General features: G+C 37.3%; 1 protein-coding gene and 1 long non-coding RNA gene across 2 annotated transcripts in view; one reads left to right on the top strand and one right to left on the bottom strand.

Annotated features, from left to right (window-relative positions):
- The window catches only part of LOC121855299 (nucleosome-remodeling factor subunit BPTF-like), a 50,969-nt gene that overhangs the window by 19,001 nt on the left and 10,608 nt on the right, over positions 1–21,360 (top strand). The window contains exons 5-7 of the mRNA XM_042350178.1: positions 1,349–1,552; positions 2,218–2,390; positions 16,696–16,815. Coding sequence (XP_042206112.1) covers positions 1,349–1,552; positions 2,218–2,390; positions 16,696–16,815 — 497 coding nt within the window. The remainder of the gene's footprint in view (positions 1–1,348; positions 1,553–2,217; positions 2,391–16,695; positions 16,816–21,360) is intronic.
- LOC121855300 lies at positions 8,126–8,499 on the bottom strand. The gene is made up of 3 exons (XR_006086768.1): positions 8,384–8,499; positions 8,258–8,352; positions 8,126–8,226 (listed from the first exon to the last, which is right to left on the bottom strand). It is a non-coding gene; the product is annotated as an uncharacterized LOC121855300 (long non-coding RNA).

Genomic DNA, 21,360 nt, shown 5'->3' with positions numbered 1-21,360 from the left:
GGTACAGTGCAGTATGGTACAGTACAGTACAGTATGGTACAGTGCAGTGCAGTATGGTACAGTGCAGTATGGTACAGTACAGTACAGTATGGTACAGTGCAGTACAGTATGGTACAGTACAGTACAGTATGGTACAGTGCAGTATGATACAGAATGGTACAGTACAGTACAGTATGGTACAGTACAGTACAGTATAGTACAGTACAGTATAGTACAGTACAGTATGGTACAGTACAGTACAGTATGGTACAGTACAGTATGATACAGTATGGTACAGTACAGTATGGTACAGTACAGTATAGTATAGTACAGTATGGTACAGTACAGTATGGTACAGTACAGTACAGTATGGTACAGTACAGTATGGTACAGTACAGTACAATATGGTACAGTACAGTACAGTATGGTACAGTACAGTACAGTATGGTACAGTACAGTATAGTACAGTACAGTATGGTACAGTATGGTACAGTACAGTATGGTACAGTACAGTACAGTATGGTATAGTACAGTCAACAACAAAATTTTCTGCACCTTTATGGTGTTATACAATATGACACTCATTTACGCGGGTGATTCCTGTTAATTTCTCTGTATTAACTAAATGTGATATAAAAAATACATCATACTGGTTATACAATGCATCACACAACCAGAAATACCAACCATACCAAATTAATATGGCCTCAATCAGTGATCGTTGCAGAGGCCACCAGACCTACAGGTGCAGAACGTTTGTTTGCTGACTGTACAGTACAATACAGGCATCCCTTGATTTACAAAAGGGATCCTTTCCTGAAAAAAATGTAAAGTAAATATAAAATTTCAAAAGTTGCATCTTGGTAATTTATTTATTTTATTTATTTTTTTTATTTTTGATTGAATATTTGTAAATTGATGGATGCCTGTATGATGTCAGGATTTGGTGATAGTTACAGGTGTAATACACTACAGTACAGTATGGTATATTTCTTGCTCATGATGTTTCTTCCAGATTTTAGCTAAATGTTTCAATTAAAAATATCATGTGTAAGTGAGGTTGATTAAAAGTGTTGGCATTAATCATTACATAAACCTCATGGTGTTCACTACCCTACAGCCAGCACTAGATGGAAGCTTTGCCAACATGATGCATTACCATAGTTTCATGTTAGTACAGCTTCCATTCCTCATCTTGCCTTTCCCTGTTTCCCATTTTTCTTGTCTCTTCATTCTTACTTAATCTCCTCTCTCTCTATACAGTTCATATGTACTTCCTTTACATATCTACACCTATTCTTTGTTTCCTCCATGACTAAACAAAACTACCAGAAGCTCTAAAAATATTTTCCCTTTTATATACTTTCAGTTAAGGTCTCAGTTAGAAAAGGTGAACCATGTCAATCGGGAGTTACGTCGGAGGCAACGGACCAACGCCTCACAGATGCGATCACTGATTGACGAGAGGGCAGAACTCCAGGCGGCCCTGCAGGAAGAAACCCGAACAGTGACTGTGTTGAGGCAGCGGCTGGGATTAGCACAAAAGGAAAATGAGGATCTAGCTTGTTCCAGTGTGAGTATTGGCACACCCTCGATACTGATGAGCATTGTATGTGTGTCTTATGTTGTTCAAATGTGAAAGGTAAGCTTTTGATCCTGTTTGATATCTCATGTTTTCTAAATGTGAAATGCCATACTAACAAGTTTCTCTGTAATATTTTCAAGTTAAAGTAGGTAGGTAGTTCAGTCAGTGTTAAATTCAAATATTTTTCAAATGTGATGTTCATTGTAATATACTGTACAGTGGGGATTGAAGGGACTTCAGCTCCCATCTCTTTTAACCACTCATGGCCGAAGGGAAAATACCAATACTGTTTCCTTATTTCAGATTGAGGTTTATGTAGGTGGTTGAGAACCACTACTGTCCCCCCCCCCCTCCCCTATTCAAAAACCTTCTTATCTACCATTGGTAATACTGTACAGTATATGAGTTTAAATGAAAGGGACCATAACTTCATTATTGTTTTTTTGCAGTGGACCCTGTCTTCTACAAATTACAAATCCCTCCTCTCTTGTAAGGGCAAAATATATTGAGCATGTTGTTGGAGATGTTACTTAAGATACAGTACTGTATTCTTCTAAAATTGTGTTATATATAATTCATTGTTAGCTTATAAGTACAATAATAAGGAAGTCATGTATTGCATGTTAATAAACTTTTTTATCATAACTTTTCAGAGTGATAGTCCGGACTTAACAAACAAGTTGGTGTTTGATCGCGATGACCCAAATCGACCTCGCTTCACAATGACCGAGCTCAAAGAGATCCTCTACGAACGCAACGAACTCAAAGCCCGTGTGTCTGATCTGGAAGATGAACTGGAAATGTACAGGCCCAAGGACGAGCGACAGTACGTAGTGCGCGAAAGTCTTTTTCATTCTGCATGCAACGTGTGTGCCATAGTGACTCTGATTCAGCTGACCCTATTTGTTGCCCGGCTGATCCTTGCATGCCTGGCAGTGACCCATAAGCCATAAGAGTGCATTTAGGATGGACCAGGATGAGTAGCGCTTGCCTTCTGGGAAAATTATTAGCTGAATTTCTTAGAATTATAGATTAGAACTGCTTCCAAGACTACTGAAGGGAACCAGTAAGTCTGAAGGACCAATGAAAAAAAACAAAAACACCACTTGGATAAAAAATTAAAAACAAAACCCAATTTTGTCAATGAACCTTTTGTACTACAAAGTCTCATGAAAAATTATAGTTTTATATCTTAAAGTGATGTTTTAACCATGGTCCAGGTTTATCTTGCGTTGTCTCATATACCTGAGCTAGATGCAAAAAATTTGGGGACCAGGCTTAGATGCTGCGAGGCTAACGCATATTAATAAACATTTCGTTGTGCCACATTGTTACTGTAGGTTGTATACCGAGGATGTGATAAAGCTCGAGCAGCTCATTTTCATAGTGCCTTACTGTACAATTAAGGGGAGACCTCCTATATTAAGTGCCAATCATTGTTGTTATTGTAATATGTGGATGCTCTATTTTTATGTTTTAATGACTTTTATCTATTATATATTATTGTATTTAAATATAAATTAACAAGATGCTAATACTAGTCTAAGTCAATATAGTTTAACACTTATTGACAAAACCCGTCCGTTTTTATTACTCACATAAACTAGTGGTCACGTGTGGCTAAGTGGGGCCGGGGGAGGCACTGTACCAGGGGTAAGCAAGAGCCGTGTCTCGTAGCATTTACATTTTTGGGTTGAATAAAAAATTGGAAAAATTTTCCATTGCTGCAGCCACAACTGTTATATGTTTTTACCTCTCAGGTATTTTAATTGTTGCCTTGAAAGCTTGAAACTCCTATAAGCTTAATGCTAATATCACAAAAGAGGTCTTGCAATAATTTATGTAGGTATAATATATTTGGCCAAGAAAATGTGTTGCACATTTTTGCTCCAGTTCGTCCATAAAGTATACTGTAGTTGCAGAAGGGCTTTACCTATTGGTAATGTATATAGAGTGTATATACAGTATTATGCTTCTCTGTAAAAAATGTTCCAAATCCTGTTAGCTCAGTTAGTCGTAATATTTGCCCTTGAAGTGTAGTGTTACACGGGATATTTACCAGTGCGAGATAAAGGATCCAACCTTTCTTAGATAAGTTTGTACACAACAGTACTGTACTGTTAGAGATGGGTCACTCACAGGTGATTCTTATGACCTTCCTCGTCATTGCACTGTAGTGTGAAGCTCTGGGACTCTTGCCTTTATCTTTAATATGAGACTTCCAGCATTAGTGGCATAGTTTGGTAGTCTGGCTTGCTTCATCAAGTAGAGTGATTAAAAGTTTGTCGATGCTCATCAGTTATTATGCTTTACATTAGTCATTTATCTGGCTAAGTTTAAGAATGGAAATGACAATAATTAGAGTTAACCAAGTGCAATATGTATGATATAATGCTGTAATAGCAGTACTGTAGTTGATCGTCCAGTTTCCTAAAGTAGGACATTAAGTGTTAACTTAATATTGGCCTATTATACAAATTAATAACTCGGGCATGTCAGTACATCTTATACTGACAAAGTTTTCCAGTTCCTCTGATCAACATAGGTCTTTGTGCATTTTTATTAATTTTGTCAGTCTATTTATCTGTCCTATTTACTCCTGTCCTCTTGTATGGGATGGATCGTGGGACACACAAACACCAGAGAAGGGGGAATATGATATGATAGTGAAGAAGGTATAGAGAGGTCCAGGGAAGGTCCTAAGTTTCAAGTAAGAATGTTCTGTGAATACTTCCTCATATCTTTAAATAGTAAACATAGTATAAAAAGTGAGTTCTTAATCTCCAGGGTGATTTTGCACTGTTTCATGTTGATTGACAATGCCAATTAATCTGAATCTTCACCCAAGTGGAATTATTCGTAGGCTAAATTATCAATTCTGGAAAGTGACTACTGTACCGGTAATTGACCTTGCAAGAAATGTCCTCCTGTACCCTGTAGTAGCAAAATAAGAAAAATATATTGAAGTGGGATCATAGATAATTATATACATAGGTGCAGGACATATATTTATAATGGGCTTTTCATCTCTCATATTAAAATGTTTAGGAGGACAAGTTAACTGTTGCTGTCCATCCAACTGTTTGGCTTTAGACAAGTGGTCTCCACATGTTGCAACCAAACTTCACACATGAGCTCTTCATACACAGTTGATGAACCGTATAGACTATGGTCTTGGTCTGGGTGATCAACCATTTCTCTAATGGGTCTAGTTTCGAGGGTTGTGCTGAGGGAATTGTTTATGCCATTGAGACACTGACTGAAGGTCTACAGTTCACCTCCTCAGATAAACTGGCACTTTTTCACACATTGACTGGGTTGACTTTCTAGGGGGGGCGGGGGGGCGTCTCTTGATCAGGAAAATACTGCCCGGGACAAGCTCAAACTCAAGAAAGAGACCTCATTTAAATAGACTATAATTAGAATGAAATTCAGGCTTTCTTGCTCAATTACTCTAAATTAGGTTTAACAATAATAGCTGTGTGCTACATACCTCCCTCAGCCTCACGCCACCATCCAGCTGTTTTCTCTTGATACCAATTTTGATTGTGAAATTCCTGTTCCATCCTTAGCTGACCTACCAAGTGCTACTCTGCCACATGTTAAGACTCATTACATTGGGGATTGCTGATACTTGTCAGCTTCTTGCCATATTATAGAACTCTATACGCTATGTTTGGTGTGATTCTGTGGGTGCTACATACAGTAAACTAATCGTGTTTACATCATAAAGGAATACTGTCTTGGGTAGATTTTTAAGAGATTCATACTGCAGATTCCAAACTTCAGAATTGGACAGTTCTAAAAGATGGCTCACTGCCCCCCATGTAAGGTCACTTTGGGTGTTGTTCAAGTTTGGTTGAAGAAACTGTGATTCCCAAAAGCTTGAAATAGCAATTTTACATATTTTGTGTTTTGAGTATTAATCAATTCTTATTATTGGAGAAAAAAACAGGTTTCTAAATCCAGCTTGAACTAGGTGGCAGCTGGGACGGAGTTAAATTGTTGTAGTTCTGTTTGAGGTAGTTAAGACCTTGTTGACATAAGTAGAAAAAAATTTCATCATCAACTACATTAATATAAAGTCAAAACCTCCCCTAAAGACTTTATACAATTCATTACCACATAAAATAATTAACTAATAAACTATTCCACTGATGAAATTGTTACTAAGATAAATTTTTATACAGGTATATTCAAATTTTCCAAGTGTTAATACCTCTCTGTGTCAGCTAAGAACTAGTTGACTGAACGTGTTGCCATTGTCACACAAGGTCTTTACAAAATTGACTATAGATTTTTATAGTTTTTTTTATCAATTTTAATATTAGTCATTAAGATTGTTGGAGGAGAGCCACCTGAAGTTGTGTTCCTGGGGGCTGGTGACCATGATAGTAGTTGCCATATTGTCTGTGTGATACAATACAAAGCATGGATTGTTGTGTAGTTTGTTTCCCCTCCTATCCTCGTATGTATCACCCACTTACATGTATCACCCACTTACATGTATCACCCACTTACATGTATCAGCCACTCATAACATGTATCAGCCACTCATAACATGTATCAGCCACTCATAACATGTATCAGCCACTTACATGTATCAGCCACTCATACATATATCAGCCACTCATAACATGTATCATCCACTTACATGTATCAGCCACTCATACATGTATCAGCCACTCACATGTATCAGCCACTCATACATGTATCATCCACTCATACATGTATCATCCACTCATACATGTATCATCCACTCATACGTGTATCAGCTATCAATCTCCTTAGCACTGTGCATTGATTACCTGTATCCTGCAAGAATCCCCGTAAAGACGTTAACCTCTGGTACAGTATTTTTGTATCATTAGTACAGTACAGTATTTATGTATCATTAGTACAGTACAGTATTTATGTATCATTAGTACAGTACAGTATTTATGTATCATTAGTACAGTACAGTATTTATGTATCATTAGTATGGTACAGTATTTATGTATCATTAGTACAGTACAGTATTTATGTATCATTAGTATGGTACAGTATTTATGTATCATTAGTACAGTACCTGGTCATGTGTTGTACTCTGGAGTATTTGTAAGATATCCTGTACCTGTAGTTTAAAGTAATTATACAGTACAGGTAGTTATATTATACAGTAATACCCCGATTTACGCGGTCAATTGAACATGCGGAGGTCCGCGTAAAACGAGAAACGCGTAAATGGAATAACAGAACATATGGGATTAATTGAGATAGAGACTGGCCCGACCCCCCAACTCCACTTTTTCCGACACAATACCTATGTTGTAGTAAAAATAACATCTTAATTTTATGATGGTATGCACACACAATTAATGTTTAAGAGAAATACAGTCGCCAGGTTAATGTCCATTCAAATAATGGACTCAACTCCCCCCCTTCTTCCCATGCTCACTGGCTTCTCCCTCTCTGAGAAATGTTTGGGTGAAAACACCAGATTTTACGGTATAGTAATAACTAATACCTACGACTAAAGTTAGGATAATATAATTGACATTGCTGGATTCCTTGCAAGACCAGGAATATTTTGAATATACACGTCATATATATTGCACAAAAGATAACACATTTGCTCTGTGTAAACAAAATTCTTACATTAGATCTAAAATTTGTATGTCTAATGCAAAATCCATGATGTTTATATTTAAAATGATCATCATATTGTAAGAATTCCAGCAATGTAAATTATATTCTGGCCAGGTAATTTGTATGAATTTTATGAGCTAAATAAAAAAATTATACTTCACCCGCGTATATGAGTAGATGCACCGCGTAAATTGGGCATTCCGGTTCTGGCGGGGACCGCGTAGATGTGGAAACGCGTAAACCGAGGTATTACTGTACAGTACAGGTAGTTATTATACAGTACAGGTATTATACAGTACAGGTAGTTATTATACAGTACAGGTAGTTATTATACAGTACAGGTAGTTATTATACAGTACAGGTAGTTATTATACAGTACAGGTAGTTATTTAAAAGACTTGAGTTAATGAAGATTTTAATGAGGATATTTATTTGTTTTAATTATAGTACAGTAGTAGGTTAGGTTATGGACCAACATTTACATGTATCAGTTTATTTGTTTCATGATTGTAGATGTATTAGTTGATCTTGCATGTATCAGCTGCTTTTATATGTATCAGTCAATCTTTCATGGATCAGCTGCCCATACATGTATCAACCACTCATACATGTATCACTTGCTCTTACATGTATCAATCACTCATACAGTATCAACCAATCTTACATGTATCAGCTGCTCTTACATGTATCACCTACTCTTACACGTATCACCTACTCTTACATGTATCACCTACTCTTACATGTATCACCTACTCTTACATGTGTCACCTACTCTTACATGTGTCACCTACTCTTACATGTATCACCTACTCTTACATGTATCACCTACTCTTACATGTATCACCTACTCTTACATGTATCACCTACTCTTACATGTATCACCTACTCTTACATGTATCACCTACTCTTACATGTATCACCTACTCTTACACGTATCACCTACTCTTACATGTATCACCTACTCTTACATGTATCACCTACTCTTACATGTATCACCTACTCTTACATGTATCACCTACTCTTACATGTATCACCTACTCTTACACACCTACTCTTACGTATCACCTACTCTTACATGTATCACCTACTCTTACATGTATCACCTACTCTTACATGTATCACCTACTCTTACATGTATCACCTACTCTTACATGTATCACCTACTCTTACATGTATCACCTACTCTTACACCTACTCTTACACGTATCACCTACTCTTACATGTATCACCTACTCTTACATGTATCACCTACTCTTACATGTATCACCTACTCTTACATGTATCACCTACTCTTACATGTATCACCTACTCTTACATGTATCACCTACTCTTACATGTGTCACCTACTCTTACATGTGTCACCTACTCTTACATGTGTCACCTACTCTTACATGTATCACCTACTCTTACATGTGTCACCTACTCTTACATGTATCACCTACTCTTACATGTATCACCTACTCTTACATGTATCACCTACTCTTACATGTATCACCTCATCTTACACGTATCACTCACTCATACATGTATCACCTACTCTTGCATGTATCACCTACTCTTACATGTATCACCTACTCTTACATGTATCACCTACTCTTACATGTATCACCTCACTTACTATCACACTCATACATGTATCACCTACTCTTACATGTATCACCTACTCTTACATGTATCACCTACTCTTACACGTATCACCTACTCTTACATGTATCACCTACTCTTACATGTATCACCTACTCTTACATGTATCACCTACTCTTACATGTATCAACTATATAAACCATAGATCATAGGAAAAGGTTCAATATCCATTCCTATTACCTAGACAAAGCTCGAATCAGTTTTATAAGACCATCACAAGGTAGTGTAGAGCTAGGTGTGTAGTGTAGTGACTTTAGGAGGTTCAGTATCACAACACGTCTCCCCGGGTCCCAGCTCTTGTTTGAGATAAGGGGAAATATGTATGGTAGGTTTCCTGTAGTTCTGTCCCCGTCGTCCCCCTTCCCCCGTACTGTAGAGGGTCATTTTTAACGATACACTGTTAATGTTTGTCTGAGTTTGGTAAAGTTCTTTTATTTGTTAGTTGAAGTCATTTAAGTTTTGATTTATAATGTAATTAGTCTTATAGCTGCTGCACTTTCAGAATGTTGATACAGTACAAGAATTATCACAGAATGAATGTCTTGTATAAAGGCCAGTTATGCCTCTACCACCATCCCTAGTATTTGAATTTTTATCGAAGGTTATCACCATGCATTAATATTCTTATTCTGAACTGTTGCTAAATTAAAAAATCATGAAAATCAGTGCACAAACAGTCTGGATTATTCATATCATTTGTTCTCAGTTTTTGCCTGTGTGTTATAGTCCATATAACAAATGGTACATAATTGTGATATTAAGGTTTACTGTAATTAATACTATTTTTGATTGATCATGGTTAGGTTTACCCCACAAGTGAAAATCTCTCTCTCCATTGTTATTGTAGCATAAGTAAATTTATCAGTCCAGTCCAGTGTAACTCGAGACACGAAGTACAATATTCAGTCTTACTTGTCGACTGATTTTATGTGATTTAAAATTTTCCGACGGGTTGATAACTTTGATTAGGATGGTAAAAATAGTTAATTCCACGGTGATCATCTTTTAAGGGAGCTAACACAGGAAAAAATATTCGGTACATTGGAAAGAGTTAGGCAAGTCCGTAGTCCTACAGCCAAGAGACCACAGTATCACCCAGCAGGTTCTGTAAACACAACCATCAGTGACAACCACACAGTGAAACACTATAGTGTCCATATAAAGTACAGTACCTATTATTGCAGTGTTTATAATATGGAAAACAAGGAATAATGAGATCACTTTAATTGTACTATTCTGTGTTATTTTGTATTAGTTAGAAAATACGTTTTTTTTCCTCTTCAATCTTCCTATGGTGAGTATCCTGATGTGCTTTGATATATTTACTAATTAATTTATGCTATATATATATATATATATATATATATATATATATATATATATATATATATATATATATATATATATATATATATATATATATATATATATATATATATATATATATATATATATATATGTGTGTGTGTGTGTGTAAATATATGTATACAGTATACAAGTATATGTATTTGTTGCATGGAAGTAGTTTAAGTTTAGGCAGTGATGAATACTGTACTTACCAAGAGTGAGTTGAGGTGTGCAGGGTAAACAAGTTGTCATCCTCCAACCATTGTCTTTCTTGGTTGGAGTTGTACAGCATCCAGGGTCTACTTAACTTGAGTACATTATATTAGGATTTACTTCACTTAGCTATCATGATTTATTTAACTATTAGGAGTTACTTCACATAATTATCATGACTTCTTTCACGTAACAATATTATGATTTACTTCACTTAAATATTAGGATTTACTCATATACTTCACTTAAATATTAGGATTTACTCATTTACTTCACTTGAGGATTAGTTTAGTACTATATACAAGTACTTCCAAGACATCGGGCTCTCTTTGGCCAATGACAAATTTGTTGTTAACATGTAATCAGATTAACAGTTCAGTACCTTAAGAGTGTCAGTCAGTGTGGATCTTGTAACTGGTGTAATCAATTTATCAAAACTATTAACACTTAAAGAAAACATTGACAAGAATGGGAAAATTAATGGTAAAGTTTCCTGTAATTAATAATCATAAGTACAGTAGTTATTTGGTTGATTAATTTGGTTAGAGTAGTACAGTACAGTATATTAATTATCAAGTCTTGTCCAGGTGCAGTGTGTGTGTGTGTGTGTGTGTGCGTGCGTGCGTGCGTGCGTGCGTGCGTGCGTGCGTGTCAACATAGTACTAGGATGGGGTTCTTGATTGGTGTGTGTTGATGCACTGTACTGTGCTGTACTGTACTGTGCTGTGCTGTACTGTACTGTGCTGTACTGTACTGTACTGTACTGTGCTGCAATGTATTGTGCTGTACTGTGCTGTACTGTACTGTGCTGTGCTGTACTGTACTGTACTGTACTGCACTGCACTGCACTGCACTGCACTGCACTGCACTGCACTGTACTGTGCTGCACTGTACTGTACTGTACTGTACTGTACTGTACTGTACTGTACTGTACTGTGCTGTGCTGTACTGTGCTGTACTGTACTGTGCAGTGCTTTGCTGTACTGCAATGTACTGTGCTGTACTGTGCTGTACTGCACTGTACTGTGCTGTACTGCACTGTACTGTGCTGTACTGTACTGTACTGTGCTGTGCTGTGCTGCACTGTACTGTGCTATACTACACTGTGCTGTACTGTACTGTACTGTACTGTACTGTACTGTACTGTACTGTACTGTACTGTACTGTACTGTACTATATTATGCTATGCTATACTATACTATACTATACTATACTGTACTGTACTGTACTGTACTGTACTGTACTGTACTGTACTGTACTGTACTGTACTGTACTGTACTGAACTATACTATACTGTACTACTGTATACTATACTGTACTGTACTGTACTGTACTGTACTGTACTGTACTGTACTGTACTGTACTGTACTGTACTGTACTGAACTATACTATACTGTACTACTGTATACTATACTATACTGTACTATACTATACTGTACTGTACTGTACTATACTGTACTGTACTGTACTGAACTATACTATACTGTACTACTGTATACTGTACTGTACTGTACTGTACTGTACTGTACTGTACTGTACTGTATTGGGTAATTCTGTTAACATTATATGGACTACATTGCATTTATAGTTTGATGTTTTGTGTACATAATCTTGGCATTTTTCATCAACTGTTGTGTTCAGTCTCGACTACAGCAAGCAACCTTTTAAACTATTGTTATACTGTACTATGACACCAATCGGAAATATATCCAAGTCCTTTATGATACACATACATACATACATAATGGTTGAACCTCATGTAATGAGGATGGCCGGCACAAGGGTCACCCAGGCGTGAATTTGTTTAAGGTGTAGAAGCTGTCACCAACACAACAACCACACCCTGAGTTGACGAGTTGCATGACCCAGTGTCAAGGAATAGTCCAAGAAGACCGGACAACTCGTCAACTGCACTGGCTAACCATTACCCCGGAACACGATCCGCAAATCGATTAACATCCAGGTCCCCAATTACTGCTGGGTAGACAGAGGCAAATGGCAATAAGAAACTTGCCCATAGTTTCACCCTGCCCGAGGATCGAACCCGGGTCTGCTCGCTTGGGAGGCGAGTATGCAGACCATTACGCCACAGGATGCCTGCATACATACATACAGTACAAGGTACATACATACATGCATGCATACATATATACATACATACATACATACATACATACATACATGCATACATACATACATACATACATACATACATACATACATACATACATACATACATACATACACACTACATACATACAGTATACTGTATATATATTTTCAGCCTAAGTGTATGCTTGTATTTCTGGAAGAAGCAGAGGAGGTGTACCATACCATTATTGGCTTGTAGTAATGTGTAGTGGGTGTGTTGTTAGGGCCACTCTCTCTCTACACTTGTTTCTACTTATTCAGGTAATATTTATACATTTTATTAGTAATATTTTAAATTTGAAAACCAAATTCATGACACACTACCTTGATGCAGTGAAGAAGAGACATCTCAAAAATTTCATGAAATAATTCAGCATGTAATATGCATGTAAAGGCAACAGACCGCTGGAGTCTGTCCTCAGATGCATGTTTTATTTTCTGTGATCCATCGGTACAGTATGCGTTTGTTTACTCTTGTAAGCCTTCTGCGGCCCCATTATAAAGGCCAAGATCAAGAACAACTTCATGATCCTCCTTATTGTAAATCTGATTCTTTCTAGTTACAGTACCTCACCAGCATTAGTGTTCAAGGGTGTTGCTGTACTTCTGGATGGATCTCAGATAAATGCAACGTGTTTTTCTTGCATTTTATAGTCTTACACTCTCTAGCAAGGAGTGTTTGCATGACAGATATATCCAGATTAACTAAATAAAACATTCTGGATGTCTGTTAAACAAATTGTATATAAGTTGGTCAAAATTTCTAGCAGCTGTATTGAAATTATGGCATGATTTTAGTTTGTATATTTTTAGAGCTAATGTGAATATGCAAAGAGGAAATGGCATGTTTAAGAATTAATTTACTCAGTAGTTCAAAGGGAAAAAAAATAAATCAACATTTAGCTTCCTACTTTTAATACTCATGGTGTAGAGAGTGCAGTCTGGTAGTGCTTTGTAATGACATGTTCCTGTATATCTTTGAACTTAGGTTAGTCATTTCAACATTATTTTCATCTAATAGTTTCACTTACTACATGACCTCAAGTTAATCACTGGATGTTGTCCTTTGCCATACCTCTATAAATGTTCCTAAGGCTTCCACATTACTGGATGAGGCCAATTTTTATTACCTAAAACAAATCCAGTTACATATAGGAGATGGATTTTTTATTAGTTCATATTTATTAGTAATTTCTTTTTCAGTATGATTAATTTTGTACTGAAGTTAACTTGTGTGGCTGTAGTGATGGCTTCCTGACGAGTGTACAGTTCGCTTCATAGAGGAGTTGATTGTGTTTACCAAGTTGATACAGAGAAGACAAGGTTGACCATTACATTGACAGATAATTTATATTTAACACATCAGGGAAACTTGTTTGATGTAGAACAAATTAACTAAGATAGCATATACTGCACTGCACTGTACTGTACTGTACTGTACTGTACTGTACTGTACTGTACTGTACTGTACTGTACTGTACTCTTTACTCTAAGCATCAAGTATTTTTAATATTGGACAAACCCTTGTATTGTTTACTATGTTTTTCATTTGATTTCTGAGTATTGGTGGTAACAGGATGAATGATTTAGTTGAGGGTTTCATATCTAATAAGCATTAGGATCTCAACCCTTGTAGTAAGGTGGGGGTTGATCAGGCTTTTATTCTGCCGTCTTGTGTACTGATCAGTGTCAGGGACCTGCCCTGAGCTAACTCTTTGCACCTGGGGTTGACATCCAACAAATTATGGGGAACAGCACAAAAGATAGCTTCTTTCTTACCTGACAACCTCCTTTAAATGGCTCTTGTAATAGCACTGACCAGACTTGGGTCTGGGAGAGTAGACGCAAGTCCTTGTACAGCAGGGGATTGATCTTACAGTTGGGCATCCAGTCCTGTTGTAAGTATCACCCATCTAAAGGAGATTGGAGGCAAAGGTTCCCCATGTGGAGAAAGAGGTATTGTGGAAGCTTTGTCAACCAATGTAGAATAACACACTGCAACTGATGGGCCAGCATTTTGATTTTTTTTTTCAATCCCTCAGTCTCTAGCTGATCTCAGTGGGGAGCATGTACAGTATTATCATTCCAGCTTTCATCTCTCCAGATAAGCTAAGTGTCTTATGAAACTGTAAGAGGTAGTTAAGTTTGTCATAGTTTCTGGAGTTATTAAGGTAAGAATATACAGTTACCTTTATCTCTGGTTTGTAATGATTGTTGGGTTACCAGTATTTACATATTTCTAGCCCCTTTAAGGTTAGGGCTGGGAAGCTAACCTTAGCACTGGTATCTGTGACCCAACTCTCTCAGTACCTTATTCCACCTTTTATGTGTAATTTTTGCATAAGGCTGCATCTAGTGATCCTGGTGTGAGCTGCCATTGATCTTACTTGATGGCCTCTATTGACTTTCTCCAGATGTGCATCAAGTTCCTTCTTTATTATTACAGAAGATGATAACTTGTCCTTGTTTGTGATTTTAGTAATAAATCAAAGTACTGTACTGTAACTCCTTCATGGAACTAAAAACAAGAAATATTGTTCTATTGTGGGAAATTTACAAAGAAGTATTCTTACTCATAGTGAAACTTTTATGTTCTGTTTCTGCAGTGTTTATAGCTGCAACTTTGGATGTTAAAGCCGATACTTTGTCTGTGGGTAAAATGTTGTTATCCAAATGGGCTTGCGTAAGTAAAGTGCATTACATGAAGCACAGTACTGTAACTGTAACTGAGTTTTTACAGTATAAATTATATCATAGCAAGTACAGGGGGTCCCCGGGTAACAAACCGGTTCCATTCCTGAGAATGTTCTCAAGTCAGATTTGTACGTAAGTCGTAACACATGCTATATGCATACCGTACTTGCAAAACATTGTTTAAAATCCCACTATATCATAGCCTATGTCCTGATATACATTTAAAATCACTTAATTTAAGAAAAAATATAAATAAAAATAGGACAAAATACAGTAAATGAAAATATGAAATAAGTCTTCAGGTAAATAAAATGCTGTAAATTTTGAGTTTAACCTTGTTTGTATCGGCGTTCGTTCGTAAGTCAGGGACCTCCTGTACAAGAAAACTGGGCCACTAAACACAGGGTGATGTGAGAGAGTGCTGGGAGGGGATTTTGTGTGGGAGGTGAGTCAATATTATCTCTGTATAACATGTTATGGAGGAAGAGCCAGAAGCTGTCACAACACATTTGGGCTGATGGTGTATAATTTATTCTCTTGAGTTTTGTTGTGGAAAAGTTGTATTTCTATTTAGAGGCCAGACTGTGGGGTAGTAATGTGCTCTGTGATGAAAAGGTACACTGTACAGTTGCCCACAAAAGTCCTGTCACCTCTCCTACTGAACCTTGAGCCCCGACAGTCAGACTCGTGAACCTGAGGCATTAGACACATACATTATTCTGTCCATAAATGCTTGGGGTTCACAAGTCTGAATCTTGGGTTTGTGGTTCAGGAGGAGAGGCATCTGGACTTTTGTGGGTGACTCTACATTGTAACTCTTGCTTTTAGTGGAAGCAGAAGTTTCATTTATGTTTAATCCCCCGCATGATGAGCATATTTATATAAAACATCCAGTGGGTTAATGTGTACTGTATTATAGATATTAGCTAGCATTTTGTTATTAGTGGGAGCGATTTGATGTGTTATGCTTGCCAAGAAATATTGGTGTTAATATTTTTAAACAAGATAAGTCGTAGTCTAGATAAGATTTTCTTCAATTCACTTTTTTTATTTTGAGAGAGAGAGAGAGAGAGAACTTTTATATACTTTTTACAGTGGAAGATGGAACATTCGGAGTTTTTCTTTTAAACCCTTGTCCAGTAAGGCCCGGACAGGTTGGTCAGTTATTAATATTTACTGTAGTTGCTTTATGCGGCAATTTCTGTTATGATATTGAGCACAGTAGCGTTATTTATAAAACCCTCTTATCATTACACTGCTACTCTGTGTAAAATGGTGACCTTTGTTAACATTGTATCCACTTGGTAGACGATGTTGTATGAGGTTGTTACTTAGAGCCTTGATGTAGGGAGAAGTGTGTGTGGTGTACAGTATACAGTACCTAGAAGCAGTGGTGTGGAGGTGTGGTGAGTGTGACGTGCCACTAGTGAGGTGTGTGTTGCTTGTCTTGTCAGGCGCAGCCACATAATCTGCCCCCCGGTAGAGATGGCGGAAGCAGAGGGGGGGCTCCAGCCTCCTACAGACCCCCTCACACCCCCCCTCTCTCTCTCCGACTCACTTTCCACCGAAATACAGTAAGCACATAATTTTCTTACTTTTTAACATTACAAGCACTCTTTACAAACTTTATATCATATATATATATATTTTTAACACTGAAATTACAATAATATTGTTTAAAAGCTTATAATTAATTTGACTACAACTAACATATCACTGGAGTGCTTATAATGGCTTATAGAAACAATAGAAAATTAAATTAAAGGGTACCGGTAAGTTTGATGAACCTTGCCCTTACCTAGAGACTAACTAATGCTTGGACTCAGACCTAGTTGTGGAACCTGACTTAACCCACCCCTCAACTAACCTCTCCCACAACTAACCTGTCCCTCACCTAACCTCCCCCTCAACTAACCTGTCCCTCACCTAACCTGTCCCTCAACTAACCTGTCCCTCAACTAACCTCTCCCTCAACTAACCTGTCCCTCACCTAACCTGTCCCTCAACTAACCTGTCCCTCAACTAACCTGTCCCTCAACTAACCTCTCCCTCAACTAACCTCTCCCTCACCTAACCTCCCCCTAAACTAACCTGTCCCTCACCTAACCTCCCCCTCACCTAACCTCCCCTCACCTAACAAAACCTAATTCATGGTTTTTGTGTGAACACTTTTCTCCAGTACTAGTTCTGCATCTGGGGATTAATTTGCCCTCTTGTTTTAATTTATTTATTTGTTTATATAATTTTATTTGGGATCAGATATGTTTGTTTTGGGACGGGCTGTACATGAGTCCACTGAATTCTCCTGATTCTGACATGTACCGTAATTCCAAGACTCGTCAGTACAGTATTAAGTGTGTGGTTTCTCAGCCTGGGGTTACTGATAACATGTGGTCATAAACAAAGTAATGTGGATGTTACCTTGTAATGAACCAGCATTTTGATGACCGAAAAATACCTGGCATGGCACAAGTTGAAATTATTGTGCCAGTATTGTAGACAGTGATAGTTGATTGATTATTATTTTTTATACTTTTTTGGTGATAGTAACTTTATGAAAAGGAAGTTAGTAAAATATTAAATTATGTTGGGTTAATGAAGACTTGTTGCACTGTACCATGACTACATCCTCACAGCACCTTATTGAGCGGCTGTTGGCAGTTTTGAGTGAATTGTCATAGGCATATGTAGCTTGAAGATTAATGTGCATGTCTGGGCCAAGCAAACTAGAGGAGCCTGAAATGATGAAGTCTTGTAAGGTAAGAAGCATGTTGGTCTATAACCATTGTATCTATCTACTGCTACATCTGCATGATATAGTGTTCTAGAATGTTAATTTTTAGTATTACAGAATTTATTTTATTTAATTCTTATATATGCAATAATTCCCAATTACTGCCGGCATCAGTATAGCTTACGTACTAATGGTGGAGTATGGCCCTTCTTGTTGCTTCTGTGTTCAGGCTTTGTTCATGAGGTATGTATCACACCTATTGGTATTATTTATGTTTCTTAATGTTCCCTCCTTTAATATATAAACTGTTCAGAAAATAAACCAGATAAAAGTTATATTTAAGACTAATTATAGGCAGGTGATAAAATACCATATCTGTATTATATTATGATTCTCTGAGGCTTTGGTTAATTGTGTGTAAAAAGCAGCTTCCGAGTGAGGTGTGCATGGAATAATTCAGTTTATTAATGATCAGAATACTTTCAGTATATCTCGTTACATTGCTCACTTTTAAGTCTCGTATCTCTACTTTACTGCCACTTGGTTTGTCAGTAAACTCTCAGACTACTGTATGCTGACATTTGATTTCTGGTCAATAACTTTAGCTTTACATATTATTCTTTTAACAAATTCTTATTGAGACTTTCCAGTGGGTATACATATAAAGTCATTGATTTAGTGGTCAAAGGTCAAGTCCTTTGCGGGCAAACTGTGTGTGTGAGTTGTGGCACTTGTCTTTTGATATACCGTACCTTCTCAACATCTCTTTTCACCACGTTAACACCTGGTTCACATCCGTTTTGTATTGGACTACCTGAATTTTTTTTTTCTCAGACTTAAGTTTCTTCAATGGTTAAAGTGAAGTTTTGCTCCACACATGACAGAAAGCCTCACTTAACTCACTCAGTACAGTGCTGTAGTTAATGAGGGTTTTTTCTTTTCCTATGATATTTCAACAGTGGTAATGCACATGTGTCTTGGGTTCAATCCCAGCCCTGGAATAGATTATAAAAGGGTGTTATCCAGTGTGGCCCGGCCAAACATCGCAGGTTTTCACCAGGTACAGTAATATGGTTTCCTCCCGTACTTATTTTTGAGGCGCTAAAAATTTTCAGCTGGGACATCTTCAGGACACAAAAATTGCAGTCAGGATCCTTTTTGGATCCTTGAAAATCATTTTGTGTGTGCGTGCGTGCGTGCGTACGTGCGTGCGTGCGCGCGCCAAACCCTCCCAGCAAGTCACAAGACTGAGGTGAGCTGTGTAATGATGAAATTGGTTACATGTCATTTTGTGCTTCATCAAGTTAAGGCCTTTAAATATGTAAACAAAGTCATTTCATTCACTAGACTACAACTACTGTGGTGAAAACTAAGAAAGACAATTACCTGTAAACTACTTGATGCTCACTCTGTCTTCAAGGCTACATTTCATGTGAATTATTATTAGCATGGTTGTGACTTGTTACAATTTTTATGAGGATGGAGAGGAAGAATACTCAGTACCAGTAGGCAGCAAGATGTTGCCTTCTTGAATATACAGTAATGCCGTTATTTGTCAGAATTCCTACCATTTGCAGCACCCTTAAATATGACTTATTCTGATTGGGTCTGTTTAATGCCTCTGAGTTCCTATCTTGTTTTCATGGGCATAAGTGGTCATGTTATACCTTGTGATTACCTTGCACCGCTAATTACCTTGTTAATATAAAAAATACACAAATTCTTTTGACATATATGATAAATGAAGGTTGTGGTGCAGAGTGTCTTAAATCTAGTGTGACATACTGTGCCATTGTTCGTTGTTCGTCATTCGCTTTTACCTGCCGTAAAAAATTCCTTGTTTTATGTTGTTCCTCGTCCATCAGAACACCTCAAAATATGTCTCCGATTCACCCGTGTTACAATAACGTTTATATTTCTTTCTGTGTCATGTATTGCATCTTCATTTTTTATCAATAAATTACATAATCCTGTGTCACACCCATCTCTTTGTTGGCTGTTTATTTATTTAATCTTGATGGTTCTCTTGTTTTTTATAGCATATTATTCACTCCTTCCCTTATCATAGCCTCCTCTAGTTTGGGTGGCCATTATGTCAATTGGCTTTGTCAGTAACAGTACAGTAAATATGATCGCAGGCGCTTCAAGATCATGGAGTACTTTTGCATTAAGACCTTTTTATCAGATTTGGGTTCATAAGTTTTAAGGAGAAATGTTAATGCTGATGTAGATGTTGGTGTAAAGTACAGATACAGTGAGTTCCATGAGGTGATGATGTTATACAGTTGGAACCTTGATTAGCTAAACTCTATTATTGTGCTAACCATCCTGAGGGGTACAGGACAGTAACTTCCCCCCCCCCCACACCCCACCCCTCCCCTCCCATTTGACAGTTGTTGGCCAATTATGTGATTGTTCATCCCTCCCTGTTGCAATTATCTTCCGTGTAAATGATGGATTGAAGACCAAGTTCGTCTTCTAGAGGCAGAGGGGGAAAGTAATCTCCCAGTCATCAAAGTCTCTTCATTAACCCAAAGTAACTCTTGGTTCTTCTTTCCTTCTTTATACAGCAGGGATAGGAATATTATGCTCTTTGTAATGTTTCCTTCTATTTATTATTATTTATCATTTCACCACCTATCAGTTTATTAACCATACAGGTGGTTAGTCTGTTCTTTGTTAGGAGAGGAGGAAACCAGAGAACCCAAAGAAATCACATGATGTTTGGTAGTGTTGCACTGGATAATGCCCTTCTCACATCTGACCAGGGCCAAGGATTAAACCCAGGACAGAGTAGCAGAGATGGATGCATTACCACCAACACCTTGGACCCTGTCTTAAAATACTGATTTCTTTCAGGTCGTATCCCGAGTAGAAAATATTCAGAGACAGTTAAAAGTTGCATCAAAGTTCTCCCGTTCAAACACAATACAAATTGGTGGAACATTGAATATTAGAGTGAATGTTTTGTTAAATGCTGAACCCTTCCTTTGGATTCATTATGTGAGGTTATGGCACACAGTACATATGTCTATTGGCTAGGTAAACACAGCTTTAATTAGACATCCTGCTTTTAGAGTGCAATGTTTGCTTCCAGTTTACCTTTATTAAATGAGATAATGTACTTGTAATGAGGAGGGAAAACCAATTCCAAGATCAACACCCAGTTACTGAATGGGGGCAGATTACCGTGTGGGGCTCCCAAGATGGTTACCACATTCATGAGAGCCACCTGGTTAGAATTACTCATCCATTTTATATCATTTTATAAAGTTATAAAGTATATTATCCACAGCTAATAATCCAAGGTACTGTACTTAATACCATATGGCTTCACAGTAATATTTAGAACATAGTGTCAGTCAATGGAGCAATGAATGATGAA

Source organism: Homarus americanus, unplaced genomic scaffold, assembly GCF_018991925.1.
Source record: "Homarus americanus isolate GMGI-L3 unplaced genomic scaffold, GMGI_Hamer_2.0 scaffold57511, whole genome shotgun sequence".
In the NCBI taxonomy this organism is placed as follows: Eukaryota; Metazoa; Arthropoda; class Malacostraca; order Decapoda; family Nephropidae; genus Homarus; species Homarus americanus.
Note: the sequence above shows the minus strand (reverse complement) of the source record. Positions and strands in the feature narration are given on the sequence as shown.